At 42.1% G+C, this 18,556-nt stretch overlaps 1 protein-coding gene across 1 annotated transcript in view; it reads right to left on the bottom strand.

The window, feature by feature from the left end:
- Positions 1–18,556, bottom strand: part of ror1 (receptor tyrosine kinase-like orphan receptor 1) — a 123,855-nt gene that overhangs the window by 4,822 nt on the left and 100,477 nt on the right. Inside the window, exons 5-8 of the mRNA XM_079575585.1 lie at positions 4,876–5,003; positions 3,027–3,344; positions 1,382–1,627; positions 1,015–1,229 (exon numbers count right to left, since the gene is read on the bottom strand). Coding sequence (XP_079431711.1) covers positions 1,015–1,229; positions 1,382–1,627; positions 3,027–3,344; positions 4,876–5,003 — 907 coding nt within the window. The remainder of the gene's footprint in view (positions 1–1,014; positions 1,230–1,381; positions 1,628–3,026; positions 3,345–4,875; positions 5,004–18,556) is intronic.

Here is an 18,556-nt window from a genome sequence, read left to right as displayed (position 1 = left end):
AGACGGCTTTGATCTACCGTGAAGTCAGCTCTTCACAGATAGAAGGTCGTAATCCAAACACAGCCCTCTGAGAGCCCCCCCCCCCTGAAACATTTGTTCCATTCCAAGAAAGCAAAACAAACTGGAGATATTAATGTCTTCTGACGCTTCTGTGACATTCCGCGGCCTGTGATGGTAACACGATCCACGTTACCTTGAGGAGGATCGGGCCTGGTCTTTCCACGGACACAAAGTGAATGCTCCGGCGCAGTCAAAATTATGTGGAAAAAAGATAAACGGCGGGCGCACAGCCTTGGAGGGAAATCGGAGAGGGATCCAAGTGTTGGCCTTCATGCACTGGATGGGCAGATCTTTACATTACAAAGACATCCTGTTAAAAAGCAAACGGAGGAGCTGACGATATCGAGCGAAAGTGAGATGGATGATGTGGCGGGAGACGGGAGACAGTAGCGGAGGTGTAAACAAAAGTGCAGCTCCATATTCCTGGATCTGCTGGAGTTTGATGACTGAGATATGCAAGGACGACCGACAGAAAATGACCGTGGACATGGCAGTCAAGGTGCAAACAAAAGTGCAGCTGAACATTCCTGGATCGACGGGGGTTTGGTGATAGAGATCTGTTGGACTGACTCAGGGAGAAAGAAAGAGTCCGTGTGGAAAAACAAGAGCGTGCTACAACAGATCCTTCATGACAGACACACTTCACACAGGGACACGGCGGTGTTTTGACTCCGCTTCAGCTGACTCGCATGACTTTGAAGTTCGCGAGGACTTTGGAGACACCGCAGGGAGGATCAAGAGCGACAGCGGGGTTGGGCTCGATGTACAGTGGGTTCAGATGAGTTTCATATTCCTCTATTACTCCCCATTTCATTACGCAGCATCTTGATATTGCGTAACATTTGAATTCCAATTTTAGTGCCTTTCTAAATTATGGCCAATGTACCACAGGTGGGTGAACATTAAATTCAGGTCTGGAAACAGCAAAAATTTCGTACTATTTCTTGAATTTACCTTGGGTTTGAATTGTGTGGTGAGCATGGACATCTCCACGTTCTGACCGCGCACAGGTTTGGGCTGGCGAGGCGGGGGTGGCCTGGCGGCCTTCTGGTTGTTTCGGCACACGCAGATGAAGAAGAAAAGCAAGGCGATGGCCAGGGGGATGGTCACGCTGGGCACCAAGATCCAGAGAATCTCCATGCTGCCGCCGCTGGACTTCTCCTTATAATCTGAAACAAGAGTCACATTCAGAACCAGATCTGACGGCTACATGTTTAGTTTGGGGGCACGCTTGGGGCAAAATCTAGTTTGTCATTTTAAAGCTTGTGATGTGTTTCTTTTCTTTAGTTGTTCAATGTTTCGGTATGTACAGTCCACTCACCACAGATGGGGATGTCGCACAGCTCCATGCGCACCCGCTCGTCCAGCGTGAAACACCAGGGGGCCTCGTGCCTGTTGCCCGGGTTGCGGCAGTAGGAATGTCCCCCGTTGAGCTCGGGATAGCGGACAGCCAGGAAGGTGTGGCTGTGGGGATACTGGGAGTTCCAGGGCTGGCACTGCCGTCCTGACTTGGTCACGCTCACCGTGCCGCGGTACTCGGCTCCGCTGCTGTTGTAGCACTTGTGATCTACAGAAGAATGGAAAACAATAATAATAAGCATGTTGGACTAAGTGTGGTTGTCTTTATTGTAATGGGACAGAAAGATCGCTGAAATAGTGAGGGGCAGTGGCTACGACAGTCAAAACAACTTATCAGCCGCCATGTCCTATGACGAGTGTTGGGCAAGTCACTTTTAATTTGTAATATTTTCTTTATTAGTAGTTACAGCTTTAAAAATGTAATATGTTTGTATTACATTGTATTACATAAAAAATGTAGCTCAGTCACACTACTGCTGAGTTACTTCTGAGTCACTTTTGTGAAAATATAAATAAAAAATAGTAATAATGAGCATGAGCATTATTTTCCTTCACTATCCCCACTCGCTCTGTTTTGTTTTGACGACATTAGTTACACATAACTGCAGAACTTATACACCAGCGTCCAACAGGATTTGGTGCTGTATTTTATTTGGGCAGACTTCGTACATCAATATTAACCATTTAAATGCACTTGTAACTCAAGTTACTTCAATTGTAGTGACAAATATATTACTGTATATTGTGTAACAAATATGTTATATTCCTTAATAGTTACTGAAAAAAGTAAAATATTTGTGTGACTCGCTACTTTTGTAACACATTACTCCCAACTGATTTACTTTAGCGTCTCGGCCCACCACCTGAGATCCACTGCAGCCTACACACATGCATGGCAGGTATAGGCTACTGAAATGTAAGCACTTATTAGAAATTATTCAAAAACAATAATAATTCATAAACAAAAAAGGTAAAACTGTGCAGTAATCTACTATGATTTAAAATCAAGCTGTGTGTCTATGCACAGCCGATTACATAGAACAGCCACTGACTCTATTCAAACCAATTTGTTATTAGTTTACAGCTACAAAGTCACAGAAAGCAACATCTAGCAATGACTGTGGCTGAACATTGGTATAAAGTAAGCAAATAAATGTATTTTTCCTTTCAAAATCAATGTTTCTGAATGCACTTGTTTTGTAGACAAGCTTTGGGGGCCCCCTGAAGTGCCTCTGAGGCCCCCCAGGGGGCCCCAGACCCCAGTTTGGGAACCACTGATTGTTTTGTCTAAATAATACATTGTGAGAACAGTTTTCATTGTAGTCTGTTCTAACTTTTTACTAATGTTTGTTTCTTTTAAACTTTTCTCTTAAATTGTGTTCCTTTAAAAAAAAAGTTTTGCATTAGATTTTCTTTACTATTACACATTTTACTAAACATTTTGGCATTTGTCTGTTTCTCATAGTAACATTTAGCATTTTACAGAATATAAATTTTAAAAATTCTCCCCATTCTAATGACTGATACATGAATAAATAAATAAGGTAAATACATATTTTACAGACACACTTAGTAATGGCCTTGCTTGTTCAAACAGTCAAACTCACTCTTATTGATGGGGTCAGCCATGGGGATGCCGATCCTCAGACAGTTGGCCGCCTCTGGGCTGTCCGTCGCCGCCAGGTCGTCACAGTTGGGCAGCTTGAGCCTCTTCAGGATGATGGGGTTGGAGCGTGCGATGATGTATTCTGTTTTACACAAGTCGTTCTCCAGGATCTCACACTCGTCCTTGCACAGGTCGCGCGGCTTGTCTGTGCCCGAGCTGCGGTCACACGAGGGGAACGCGAAGTGGCACAAAGACGGGATGGCGAAAAGAGAACAGCGGTCCGATAAGTGGTTGGAGGTGCCAATCATGGTGAAGGCAGCTAAACAAAAAAAGAGACACAGTTTAAGATAGTAAGCAATATTGCAAAAAGAAACATGCTAAACCAAACCAAAACTAAACCAAACAAGTCCCACCTTAAACTATTTAGCTTTCAAAGTACCATAAGGCTCAATTGTAAACCCTGTGTAAATGAATGAATGAACTTGATTGTCATTATACAATTGTAGACTACCCTGAAAAAGGCCAAGCACCACAGGTGGTACATGCACCACAGTTTGAGAACCACGGGCTAGACTGCACAGGGTATGCACTTTCATCATGTTCACTCTTCAACCCTCAACATGAATGACTGAATGTCAGAAAACAAATTTCATACCTTAATATTTGCACTTGCTTGGCTTCTGTTTGATGGGATTAAACAATGCATTTTTAACTATTTTAACAAACCCCAAAAGCACTGAAAATGTGGAAGTCATGTTGGCCAAATTAAAAGAGAACTTCATTTGATTTCTGTGGGCTGGCACCCAAAGTGTATCCTCAAGGGGATGCTTGATATTTTGTTGATGTTGATTATATTGGTTTCATGTTTTGAGACTTTGCAATATATTTTTGGTCTCAATACATAATACATCATTATAGTATTAGATTAAAATCAATCTTAAGAATTTTTGAGAAGAAAACAAAGCATTTGTGGAGGGAGAATCTTAAATTATCCCACACTAAAATACACAATCCATAATTAGTTAGACAATGATTCAGTATAATTTGCAAACACTGTCTCACTCCCATTGAGAGAAAACGCTGAAAAAGTGGAAGCCGTACGTAATTCCTAGACAACAAGGTCACATTACTTCTCCAAACATCAAAGCTCGGTGCTGACAATGTCAGCTGCAGTTATAAGTGTATGATTCATAGTTGTACTGTACTCTTATTGCAAACACATGGCTGCGGAGAAGTCGATGTGGGGGATGAGATGCATCAACAGAAAGTGTTTTGAGTTAAGCTGGCTCTGATCCAGATCCTCCTGCAGCTTCTTATAATGCTGGACTTGGTTAAGGTGACATTATTAAAGCCAGTCTGGTTCATAGAATCTTGAGGCGATCCCATGCATGATTTATTTTCCGTTGCGAGTTAGTTTTGACCCTGAGACATACATCTTAATGTTTCCGATGTTTCCGATTAGATTTTTAAGGTTCACGACCACCTCCTGTAGCTTTGCGTGACCTCTTATCGGCTCATTTGCAAAAACATGCAAAAGACAAAGCAAAGGCAACAGGTAGGACATAATATGAAGCCCATATGTGCTTTGAACGCAATGAACTTCTTATGAACCGGCTGCCTTCAGACCAGCTACATTAATTCATGCTCACAGTGTTATTGTACAACTTCCTCAGAATAGGCCCATTAGGGTTTTCTGTTTTATGACCTCTAATGCCAAAATATAGGTACAAACCGTGCCCTGAGTAGCCTACAATAATACAAAACACATTCAAATGGAAAATATGACAGACATTTCCTGAATCCACTGAATAAAGAGACAAATGCATGTAATGTAAAAGTAAAGAACTTACCTGTGATCTGGGTCTCGATCTCGCCCTGCATCTGTAGCGACTCCACGTAGATGCTGCGGTTGCCGATGACGCGGGCGCAGGCCACGCCTCTGTACGGCTGGCAGAATCCCTCCTCGTCGAAATCATCACTAACAAGCAAAAACAAAAACAGATCATGTAACCGAAGACAACCGCGAGAATAGAGACTTTTTGAGTGAAGAAAGTCTGAGGGTTGCAGAACAAGTCTAAAACATGGAACTGCAAAGTCTGAACAGTAGGGGGCAGTCTTTGCTTACATACCTTTGTAAATGAAGCGTTATAGTTTAGTCTATGGTACACATGAAAACTGGCAAAGCAACAACACACGGGGAGCCATGACTAACTTTGTTTTTGAATGAAGCCAGTGGTCAACATCTTGATTTCAAGCAACAGTGGTAAGTTATTAAGTCACACAAAACACATTTTATTTTATTTTTATTTTTAAGAGCGGTTCCCAACTTTCTTTTTCGTCACATTTACTCAAGGTTGTTGCTGATTGGTTAGAAAGTTAATGGCTAAAACTCATCAAAGCAAAATCAGAAAAAATTAATAGTCTTTCTTTGAACATAATGTCTACGATAGGGATGAGACGATAAACAATAATATAGTTAATCGCAATAAAAAATGTGCCAATTAATCAATTGCCACATTTTTTCGATTATCGTGCTAGAAGATAATCGCAAAATCCATCAGACAACCAGTGCCGGTAACTTTGCAGGGAGTGGGTACGTCTCCATGTAGATGTGACTAAAATCAGCAGTATTTAATATTTCAGTAGATTGGTGCAGAAATAGCATTTTCTGTGTCGAGCTACTCATGAGCTGCATGTTTTGTATTGATGACAACAGTATAGTCCAAAATGTTACACAGTGCGCCTTTAAATGCTTTATGCCTCACTCAATATGACATTTACAGCAGACAATGTAGAGCAGGGGTCACCAACCTTATTTCAGCTGAGGGCTACGTTAAGAGCATTAAGTTGTTCGAGGGCTACCAGTTAAAAACAAATCCTAAAGACTTAAACGTACACTGTTCACTTATAGGATATTGACCCCATATTATATTAAAATAGCTTTATTTGAAACTCATACCGAGTCACAAGAACTGAAAAAACTGTAATTTTAAGAATTAGATTCAAGAAAATGAAGTGTTTTACACTTTAGAAAAAGTCCCAAGGGCTACTGGACATGCCCCAAAGGGCCCCTGGGTGCCCGCGGGCACCGCGTTGGTGACCCCTGATGTAGAGGAATATTGTATAATTGCCCAATCCCCATCGTTTCAGTTATTTTTTAAACCATAGGCAAATATCGTGACAATATCATTAATCGCAATTATTTTGGCCAAGATAATCGTGACCCAAAATTTCATTATCGTCCCATCCCTAGTATACCATTCAGTTTTTTTCCTATATGAAATCATTGACCCCTATAGGATTTTTTTGTAGGTTTTCAAATTCCTATTTTGATATTTTGGCCGATGTTTATTTTCCAGTTTAAAAACCAACAATCTTTCAATACTGAAGACGTGTTATGTGCCAAGCTTTGGGCGCCGCTCAAACACTCTGCCAAACTCAGCATAGGCTCTGCTTATTTACCATGATTAAATACTATACCAATGTTCCTTTCCTAATTACTCGGTTCAGAGTTCATGCAAGGGGCCGCTAGAATCCCCGAGGGGTAAAATAGTTTTGCAGCAGCAGGGCACATACCAAGTCACTTCCACACTTGTCTCTATTGCCAAACACAAACATCTTACCGCTGCACTCCCAGGCGCGAATACTTCTGAGACGTATACAAAACTTAACCAGAAAGCTGTTCGGTTTTCAGCAGTTTTCAAGTATAGCCCGGTCTTTAAATCCCTATATAACTGCGCCCAGGCCTCTTTCAGCCGCCCTCTTCTCTCACCTCATCTACACCGGGCTGCACTTGCACACGCAAACCACATGCTGAGTGGGGATCTCTCAACACTGGGAGATCTCCGGGTCACGTGCTGTGAGCCTGCAGACTTCCAGACCAGGCATGACCACAATTTATACTCAAGCATACATTTAGACCGCTGCATACAAACATACAGCAACACTGGAGCCAGGCATAAACCGGAGACACTGATTGAGAATGCATGTGTTTGCAGGGCTCCGACTATGAAGGAATGAATGAATTTATTTGGACCGTGAAAAACATCAGTGTGAGAATCCATTGCACAAAAAAGACATGTAAAGAAAATACATGTCCGAATGGGAGCGGGAAGAAGCATGGTAAATACTTCCTTATACTAAGATGTATAATCCCCTGCTTACAACTCTATCTTTACAATGCAAAACAAACACCAGCTTCCTTCAACAACTGCATTCAAAACTAGTGCTCGTGAACCTTCTATTTTTTACCCCTCATTGTTGACATTATTCATCATAAATCATTTCTTTGTTTTTTAACCTGGTGTGTAGTTTGACGTCGTTTGAGTTTTTGGTCCAATTTATTTATTCAATTTTTAACCCCACTAACAAAAGCTTTTAACTGTTGTTTTTACTTTCTTTATTTGGAAATGCAATAGCATTTTTTATTATATTTATCATTATTTTATTATAGATACTGCCCTTAGTGGATTTAGAGCTGTTTTGTAAGTGTCTCAGCACAATATTTACATTTTTTAAAAAGTATTTTCTTTTACTTTTTCACCACCTTGTATTTTACTTTCTCCTTTACTTTACTCCCTCCTTCTCTTTAAGGTTACCGAGAAAAAAAAACTATATTTTTGTTTTGGTCAAATGTAATGATCATTTATTTTGAGGAAACCACTGTCTTTATTGCTCAATTTCTATTTCGGTTGTTGATTCTCTCAAGTTGTGACTCGCACAGAACAAATTTGTATCATTAGTAGAAAGGAGTGAATTTACAAGACAAGCACTTTGCGTTTTACAGCCAGTGCGAGAACCCTTTGCCACCAGTTAACAAGATAAATATTGCAATAGACCATCAAGTAATCTATTGGTTTACAGAATAAAACATGACGTGACCTGTTGTTATTGTGAAGCACTTTGGCCGAATGTAGTCTGTTGTTTTAAAGCAACACTAAGTAACTCGTTTACCTTAGGACTAGGGTAATACAAGTGCTAATGGGATGATTGGGGGGTCTTTCATCTCCCCTTGGTGTCTCTGGCCAGAAAACCACAATTGGAACTTCGCTACCACCGGGTCGGAGCACCAATGCACACTAATGCAATCGCGAAGAAGAAGCTAACAGGCTAACGGGCAAAGCTTACCGCGGGCTAGCGCCACAGCGCCACAGTTTTTACAGCCTTTGTCTTTTCTGTCAGCGTAGTATTTACTCTTACAGACAATTAATGAGTAAAAAAATGCTACATGCTACGACACCTGCAGTGGCGCTTATGGCCTCTAGGGGCATGCGCTACTTAGTACTGCTTTAAATGTGCTATACAAATAAAACTTGAACTGAGTTGCATGAACTGACGCAGCATCTCTTTGCGGATCACAGTTTCAGCGCGGAAGTTTAGCCGTGCTAATTTATCCCAGCCGCTATAGCTTTGTAGTGTTAAAAGACACTGACACACAGCAAATGGAGCTGAAAACAAATCTGTCAAATGAGTCTCTTTTAAATGCCTGAGGGCAACAGATGCAATTTAGCTAGCTGTTAAAGGAATAGGCCACCGTTTTTACATACTGAGATATGTTCTTACCTTAGCTTTGACGAGTTCTTTAGGACCTGTCTGATCTTCCCCCGTGCCTTCAGTCACGTAAACACAGCGCAGACGGCGTTAGCATTTAGCCTCTCCCTCTCTCCTCTATAGCTCCAAAACAGGTCAAGATAGAAGCTACCAAGCTCTTCCACGTTTTCCCTCTTTAAATATGGTTACGTGAAGTGTTCCACTACAAAGTATAATTACACAAAATTAAACAATGTGGATTTTCTAAGCGGATACAAGGGGGAACTACATTGTAAGGCATAATAATACCAGGAGTAATTTGGCATCCGCACAGTAAAGTGAAGATTACTGCGCAGATTTCGAACTAGTAAGTACTAAGAACTCGTCAAAGCTAAGGTAAGAACATATGTATGTAAAGTATGTAAAAACGGTGGTCTATTCCTTTAAGCTAACCTGCTGACTCATGTGCACTGTTCTAATTCAAATAAATCAAAACGAAAAAGTGGAAAAAATGGGGAATAAGTTGAAATAGTGCCATCACTGCTACAGTTTGATGAGGAAAAAGAAAAGGAGAGAAATCAGGTGCAGGGCCTTTAAGTAGCAACTTCACACTTGACTGCTGACAGCCATTACAATTTTACAATGTGTTTACAGAGACTAATTAGCAAGCTGCCTATAAAACTCTAACAGACGCCTTTGAAGGAGCATCATAGTTGTACCAACAAGGTGACAAGAAACAAGGAGTGGAGAAGTGGATGAAGATGAAATGGAAGAAGGGATTTGAAAAGACCGCAGGCATAAGGTCACAAAGTCCCCGAGACCTCAATGCAAACACAAGTGCCTTCCCAGACAGCGGTACAAGCTAATGCTATCAAGACCATTAAGATTTGATAACATTCACAGATTAATGCGAGCTTAGGTTCACCAAATGTGTAATTTCCTACTAAAATGTGGAGACGCATAACATTAAGGGCAATGTTGCGGTGTGTCTGCAAGCAGCTTCGCACCTCTTCATCAAACCGCCGACATTTTTCCACTGGCAAAAAGCGCAATGCCCCGAGGTGAAAACGTAGTATGGGATTTTGGCTAGCATGAAAAATATGATGGTAAGAGACTTTGGGGATATGAACAATTGTGCAAGATCATTCATGGTGAGAAAGTATGAGCAGCTCCGAGAACCACATAGGACGTTTTAGGCCCGTATTGGGTGTATATACATTCTGGACGGCTTAGGTCGAGCCACACACAGACATGAAAATGACAAGGAAAACAGGCTGCGGACCACAGGGTAGCAAAATCCCCGCTGGTAAATTATAACTGCAGCCTGGCCCGAGGGACTTGACCAAAGACGAACACAGAATCCTATAGGTTTAATTTTTCCAGCCACGTTTGTAGACGGCTGAGCAACAGGTTCCATAGTTTTTTAATCCTATTCGGCACCAAAACCAGAATGAAGAGGGCACTGTGTCAAACATGAGTTATTATTACTAAACTGAGAACGGACCACATTTACATATTTAGTGCCAACAATGAGGTTATTGGGATGGGCAGGCAAACACAAAAGATCAAAGTGATACTCTGAATGTACTACAAATGTTATAAAATGTGCAAAATCATCCACCTGGTCTTGCATTTTGATTTAAAGCTAGTAATAATATATATATATAATTTTTTGTTAAGTCTCTCCTTCCCGGATCTCAGGAACTAATCAGAGTCTAGTATCCTCCCGCATTGACCAATGAGACGAGGTTTTCCTGTGAACCAGCCTGTCAGGTCCAATCAGGAGGAAGGTGGGAGGAGCTTGATCGTTTACTTTTGAAAGTGCTGCTCCTGCTCTCCTCATTTTGCAAACTAAGAGGAGCTTTGGAGTTAAAGAGGGAAGGAGTTTGATTGTGTACTTTCCAATTTCACTATCTCTCCACACTTTGCAAACTTCCAAACTATCACTTTAAGAAATGTGGTTCTTGCTCAGTGAAAAATGTCGGCAGTAATTAGGTCATTTCTCTGGGAGCTGGCCGTTTTCCCTTTACTTTTCTTCTAGATTTGGACCTTTTCCCTTCCCAGTCCCTCACCATTTTCTATCCTACTTCAGCTTTTAGATCGGTGTCGATACCTCAAATTGTTATTTTTGGCTTGTTTTGAAACATTTTTTTTTACTTCAAGAGTGTTCAAGAGGCATGCAAACGCGGAACAATGTATGAAATTCTCTCCCCACTTCAGCTCTGGATCTCCAGGGGGGTACGCGAGCTGCAGGAGCTCTCGCCCCGTGCGGCCTGTATTTGTGTAAACAGTGGATGTGTGCGCAGGACTTTATTTTACACACCAACGCCAAGGCCTTGTACTGTGTGTGCCATGTTCTAGGATAGCTAATTACAAGGAAAGACTTCTCCAAACCAGGACCAGCTATAATCCACAATAAACAGAAAGCTGAGCCCCACCGCAAAGCCTAAACAAGGTATTGTGGCTGGAAGTCGCCGACAAATGACATTCTTCCGAGCTCCGCTTTTGTTTGAAAAATGAGTTCAAATGCGATTTTTCATCATGATAAAGGGATAATAAAGAAATAAATATCATGCACACTTTATGACCTCAAAAAAAATGCATGGATGAATGAAAAGTTCCTTCCAAAGGCCTCATAAAAAGTTCCAAAATAAGACAAAGTATCCAGCTAGAACGGACACTTGTGGTAGACGTAAAAATAACAACAAAAAGAAGTACAGAGGCTGCAGAATGAAAACAAAAATGTGTCCTCGAGAACCTTTTAGCAAAACCTAGCCAAAGATAATGAAAAAGTCCATTGTTTAGTGTTCCAAAAAACGTAAAACAAACGATCAAAACAAAGACTTTGATCCTTCTTCTTCAGTGCGGTCCAGTCTGGTGAAATCCAAACTCCAGCTCTTTTGTTGCAACAATCAACAGTAAATACAGCACAAGCCATTTAGAGTGACGTTCGAAGGAGACTCGAGATGTCACACATTTCTGCTTAATATTATGACGTCCCACTGACAGAAAGGCGCCTATGGCAACCCAAGAGCTGGGGGGTTGGTCCGCCATTGGCCCGTGACCGAAGTGAGAGGGAACATCGGAGGGCAAGCGAGGGACTGCAGTCTCTCCTGGGTGCTTGTGTTACTGCTGCTACCACCGTGTTCAACAATGCCAGCCTCTGTCAGAGTAGATAGGGCGCTTCGGGACGTCCTACATGTTGATAGGGGGGCGGAGTGTTTAAAAGTCATGCACACGATCAGAGCCAAGTGACGTTCATTGAGATGTAAACCTGTTAAATGAGCTAAACTGACTATTTTCAGCTGCTTACCGCGGCTCCCTCGAAGCCCCCAGTGGTTGATCTCACCCAGTGCTAATCCATGAAGGTCCTCTGTGTTTTAGTGCACTTTTAGAGAAGCGCTCAAATGCCTTGACCCACTTACGCTCCTTTTTTTGTAAGGAGAAGACAATAAGAAGTGAGAGGTCACGATTTCGACTTGGCCTGGTGCACCCTCCGCAGGCGGCAGTGGGAATGACATGAGACACGAACGCTGAATACAGGCGTTCACATTGAGCAAATCTATGGCACCTTGAACACACTTTGAGCGCAGATCTGTTCAGAATGGATTCGGGATCGGACTATAGGGTTTCAAAATGTGTTCAGTCTCAAACTCCAGGACAAAAAGATCAAAGTGTTCAGAAGCTCAAATGACCAAAGTGAACAGCGAACTCATAACGGAGCATTTCTGTACTTTTGTCGTATGAATGATTCCATTTCCACGTGTGGTTTGCAAAAAATGTCAAACTCCGACTTTGCAACTGCTTCCACGGCTGAGGTCCTTTTATGGCAGCGGTAAATAATTCGAATCTGGAGGTATTTGTGGGCGTGCGCGTGTGCGTGTTTGAGAAAGCCCGGCTCATTGGTACGAGATGTAAATCCTGCCTTCGCCCCGGCAGAGATTTTCCGTGAGATACTCGGACACCCCGCTGGGCACCACCACTGGACTCCGTTAGGAAAGTGAGGAGGCGGCACTTTCCTGCAACAGAGCCTATCTATCCGCGCGGGCTTCATACGCGAGTGCTTGTATTTGTTTCCAATAAGCAACTGCGTCCCTCTGCCAACACACTTAATAACTTCCAGTAAGTTCGGAGTTTGTGCCCTTTATTTGCTTTACTCGGGACGCTTTAAAAAATGCTTTTGGACGTCTTCGCCTTCGACATGCGAGCTAATAAGTCTAAAGTAGCCTCCCCAATTTGTGTGCTCCCAGAATGACAGCAGAAGAGTGAACCACCAAATGACATCATCCGGTGGAACAGAGTGTACGCTGTAAGAAGAAATTGCTTGATATGGCGGGGTATGTCCAACGAGGACAGGTCACCAAGGAGGGCTAAAATTGCACTGATTGGTATAATAAAACCCACCATTTTGGACAACCCGTTTATTATCCCTAACCAAAAACTTTGAACTAATGGACATTTCCAGAGTGCATGATAATAATCGGGCAGTTTGGACAGGTATCACAATTAGTAAAGCCCATTAGAAATAGTTTAGATGTAGTAATATGAGCCCTGTGCAGAACTTTATATCGTATGAACTGAATTTTGGTGTTGCAGGAAAACAAGAAGCTGTTTTTGCATACTTCTTGCCAGTCAATATTAAGAGGTGTGTTTCCGATGTCTACGGACCATTTCTCCATTGGTAGTGTAATTTGACTTTCCCTTGTGAACAATGAGTTGATTTGGCCTAACTTTTTTTTTTTTTTGGCTTTTAGTATTTTTATTTTTGTAAGCAGTGTGGGGGAACCATTGACGATTCCACTTTTAATATGGGGTTCGAGTACGTCCCTTAATTGGAGATATTGAAAATAATATGAAGTTGGTTATATATTATAACTCGTTTTTATTTGATCAAATGTCATTAGCGCACCGTCTTGTATGACGTGGCCCACGCTCGACACTCCTTTATCTTTCCAGGGCGTAAAGAGGAATGATTTGTTATTTATTAGGAACATCGAGTTGTTCCACAGTATTGCATGGGTATTTAATGTATAGCTATATTTGAGAAACTCATTGGCTTTCCACCAGGCAGTTATAGTGGTGTTGATAGACATTGAGTTACTGAGATACTGTTGTGTTTTTTTTTGTTTTTTCTATAAGTAGCAGTTGGCTCAGATCGATGCTGGGTATAAGACTACGCTCAGCATCAAGCCATGGTGGTACTACCTGCATTGTCCAATGATGAGCCCGCCCTTTTGTCTTGGCATTTGTAAGGTAGTAAGCTTAATTCTCGCGTTTTGATCTCTCCAATAGAATTCTCTTAAGAAGTCTTGAGGAGTCACACTGAATACGCAGAATCATCCATCAACAAGGCAACACACGTGCTTCCGGTATGTTTTTCACCAGTGAGTGACACTATTGCACGATCAAAAGCTTGAAAAAGTCAGCCACAGCACGACGGCTTCTTCGGGGGCCGCCGTGACGTCACTGCGTTGGCGGCGTTGAGTCAGCAGAGGTGTCAGCCGGCCTGTCAATTAGCGAAAACGGCGCGCTAATAGGCCTCCACGACAACGCTTTACACAAACAAGCAGTGTTTGGACAGGCCCGTGTACGCACAAACAAACGGGGGCGCAGGGGGGCACACGCAGCACAATCCATTAGCGAAGGGGTCACGCGAGTTTGTGAGGGGACAGCGATCCGGTTACAGAGCATCTTAAGCAAACAGTAACAGACGCTTTTTTTTTAGACGTTTCGTACCATGCAATTATCCCAGCTTATCTTTTTAAATCCTTTGTAGCGGATTGTTAAGTTTTCCATCCGTACAGCTGCTTTCAAAGGCAGCAGTCACACACGCAGCAAAAAAAGTGTGAAAAGAGCGACGCGATTCATCCTCAAGCAATACACATTTAACAAACTTTCGACCCTCCTCCCGTTTAACAGCATTCCTCGAACACACTCCAGAAACGCTTTGAAAGATTCGCCGTGGAAATGATAATAACAGGAAAAGGTTGTTTTTTTTTTTGGAGAGCGGGGCGGCCCGGAGGTATAGCCCAGAGCCGCTCATGCACACACTATCAGCCAGACAGTGATTTACTATGGCTCATTGAGGAGATCACAGAGCCAATCAGCACGCACAAAAGGCAGACACTTAAATAGACAGGAGGACACATGTTCGGGCTGACAGGAGACTGACAGGAGACGCACGGGACGGGAGGAGACATGTCCCGGGCCCGGTGGAGCTCCCTTTCCTGATGTCTGATGACGGGATGATAAGGCAAACTGGGCCTCGTCTGCAATTATAGACTTTATTTTAATTCGAGATTATTTCATTTGCGCGTGAGTAATGCTTTAAAGATGGGTGATTTTCAAGTTGAAACATGGGTGACACTCCCAATTTAAACATAATTTAGTCAGATTAAGGTCTTTTAAGAGTCGATTTAGAGCCGACTTGAGCCAGGTGGTTTTTGGAAGGTCGAACATCTTATGAGGTGGTATTTGGAGTGAAAGATTCGATAGATACAACCAGTAAGAATGCATCTTAGAACTTCTTAACACCGAATGCATTCTCTCCCCTTTGCCTATAGGCCAGTGTAACGCCTCATTTGAAAGCTAAGACCCACAAAACTGATATTTTTCCCTGTGTTGTCGTCACTTTCTCACATTTTTCTTCATCTCATTTTTGTCAATTTTTTTGTCATGTTTTTGACACTTTTTGTTGCGTTCTCAGCGTCGTTTTCTTCTCATTCTGTGATCAGTTCAGTTGGGAGTTAAGAGGTTAAATAAAAGATACAACTACTTTGAGAATTTGCTCTGATTTGTCTGATATAAAAAGTACATAGTTCTATCATAAGCAGAAAAAATGCTGACCTTAAACCGTGTGTTTGCTTTAAAAGTTTACTTTCCTCGTCCAACTGTTGCATCATGACGGCATCCATAATATTTATATTTTCATTGTTCCAAGCATTAAATCTAATACAAAAACTGTTCAAGTGAAACAAATGTCTGCCCCCATGATAACACAGAATAATTCTGATACTTATTGATATAATACATGTTTTCCAGGCCTTATCGTAGGGGGACTTGTGGGATTGTGAAATACAGCTTGAGAAACAGAAAATACTGGAAGCTTGAAAAGAATAATCAATTATCATGGTGATCTCACCACTGCTTCTAAAAATGGCCATACAGCGTGTGTTTCCAAGAACTTCAATCCCTCCTTTCACAACTCAGATTACGCATGTAATTCAACAGGCTCCACTGTACAAATGGCTAAAGGAGTCACTTCTTTCTTAAAGCCACACCGCGTAACATTTCACAGAGCAGAAAGAATGAAGTAACAAGCATTTACTTTATTGCGGGTGTTTTATTAAAATACCTGAGCACTCTCACCTTTCCTCAGACTCGAAGTGTAACTTTGCAGTGAGCTCATCTCTGTGCAGATGTTGCTTCTTTGCTTTGACTAGACTCTAACATATGATTAAAATGATTACGTTTACTCTAAAAGGCTTTATTATCATATCCTGCAACAAAAAAGGACAGTGTTGATACATCCAGCTGCTCTATATACTCACAGCAGTACATGAAGTGCATAGTCCCGTTGTAGACTAGTCAACTGTTGACCCAAACCAGCCTAAGTATCTGGAACACCATCCCGTGTGTTCTAAATGTTTTTCTGTGGTAGGTTTTAGGGCCAAAGTTCAGGGAAGCCGCCACAGCCCTTTGGGAGCGACTACAAAACTCACACACATTCTACCAAGCCCTGACCTTGACCAAACGCGTCATGGGAGCGATTCACCGACAGGCGACGGTTCACAAGGGGTTCTGGGTAACGGGAAACAGGAAGTGTCCCGAAGCCGCGGGTGCGAAGGGCTTAGTTCATATAACGAGCTGCTGGCCGAACGCCGCCGTGTGTGGCGAGGCGCGCACTGACAGACTTATGCTTCGGCCAACACCTGAGAATATAAACCGACCTTTACGACTGATTTGGCGCTCCCATGCGAGTTTAAAGGGGTACGTTGACCTGCGACCTTTGCAGCAATTAAGTGCGAGGCATCCAGGCTCGTGAAGGGAGCGGCGGGCGAGCTCTCCGGTTTCAAACTGTGCCGAAGTGGGGAGGCAAGGCCGTGGCAAAAGGGCTCGTCCCCATAGGGCCATATTAGGACGGCTAACCCTCCGATCAATCAACACGACGCTAAAAAGAATCCACAACAAGAGGGCAATTAAGGTCCCGCCGAGAGCTTGGCCAAACACAGAGAGAGATAGGGTTTGGACAAGGGGCTGGTGTGCACAACTTGAGCCAGAGGATTAAGAAAACATTGATTTACTGCACACGGCAAAAGTCTGCTTGCATGTAAGGCCTTCTGATGATTATGATTTGGATTTAATGTGCTTTGAATAGCTACATTTAGACAAAACGATCTTTAAAAGCGGCTAAAACACAAGCCAACGTGGCGCAATGTTCATTTATGGCGTCAAAACGTTAACCGAGAGTTGTGTTTGCATTCTAAACAATTCGAGACGTGTTATTATTCAACACATTATCACTGTTGGGCAGATGAAGTGCTGTATTTGGCCAAAAACAATAGCATCCTCTCCAGTGATGAATGAGCTGCTGAGTCACTCCCCCACTGTTGTTGCCAGGTCAGGACTCCGTCACCAGACTTCTCGAGAAGGTGTGAAATGCAATCGACTTCAGCAAAACCCATGGATTGTAGGAAATGTGAAGAGATATGGCGGATCCGAGCGGGACAGTGCATTGCATATGGTGGATCAGAGTGGGACAGTGCATTGATTTACCTTAGGGGAAAGCCACACCCATTCCAAATCCAAACAGTTAAAAGGAGAAGCTTTTAAAAAAACAGTCATCCAGGGTGCTGAACCCCCTGTAATCATTTCAACAAGATTAAACGCACTATTAGACTAACTCGGTGGAGGTCATTACACGTCGCTTAGCCCGCCTACACGAACGGACGCTAACGGAAGATTCAACGCACGTGGTTAAACGGTAAATTGAATTTCCACCGGGTCTTGTCTTTATCACATCACAACTAAACATCGTTTCACCAGTGTTGACAGCGGGCTAATTCCAGGCCCCACTTACATTACCTCTAATGCCACACACAAGGAGGGAGAACCGGGGAAAACACATGCCAAATGCAACAGCGGAACACAAATACCAATAAACAATAAGACAGCAGCCACATATAGGAAAAAATACACATGCTGTGGCAAATGTGAAAGTCAAGTGAGGAAAACATAGGAGACAGAAATATACTGTAGCTAAAACATAAAACAAACACACACAAAACAAGCCAAGTTAGGATTTTCAGCTTTTTTCACTTGATTGAACGGTTGCCCTTCGTTACTACCTAGTTCTACACATCAGGTGGCAAGTTACTAACAGCATCTGTCGACGATTTTTCACAATGTACTTTTGATAACCTTACTACTTATGTACTAGGGCTGTGTTCAGTAAATACACCATAACACAACATGCACTCAAACATTCATTATTCAGCATAATAAAAACTCCATTTTGTGCACCCATAATACCCCTTGTTCTTTTTTTTTTCACATTTATTTTTTATTGAAGAGACAAATAATACAATTTTACATATTTACTTTTCTTTTCTTTTTGCTCTTCCATTTTTACATATGGAACTTGCACAAATGAAACAACAGAGAGGTGGGGTACCCTTTTGGTTTACATAGCATTGTCAACAATCAGCAGTATTTATATTTCAACTTTACGTGAAATCAGATCTTATCTTATTACATATTCTGTCCATTTTGACCAAATCCTGTAAAATGAGTCCATTTGCAGTTTCAACTGAGATGAAATTTTTTCCATGATGTAGATGTCGTGAATAATGTTGATCCAATCCTTGTTTGTTTCTTCTGGTGATGGCCTTTTTACTTGCCGCTAAGAGAATATAAAGTAGTTTCTTGTCTCCATTGTTAAGACCATCCAGTTCTATGTCACCAAAATAGGTTGCTTTGAATGATAAAGGGAATATCCTTTGT

This window comes from Gobius niger (genome assembly GCF_951799975.1).
Source record: "Gobius niger genome assembly, chromosome: 17".
In the NCBI taxonomy this organism is placed as follows: Eukaryota; Metazoa; Chordata; class Actinopteri; order Gobiiformes; family Gobiidae; genus Gobius; species Gobius niger.
The sequence above is the reverse complement of the archived record's forward strand: the minus strand, read 5'-3'. Positions and strand labels throughout refer to the sequence as shown.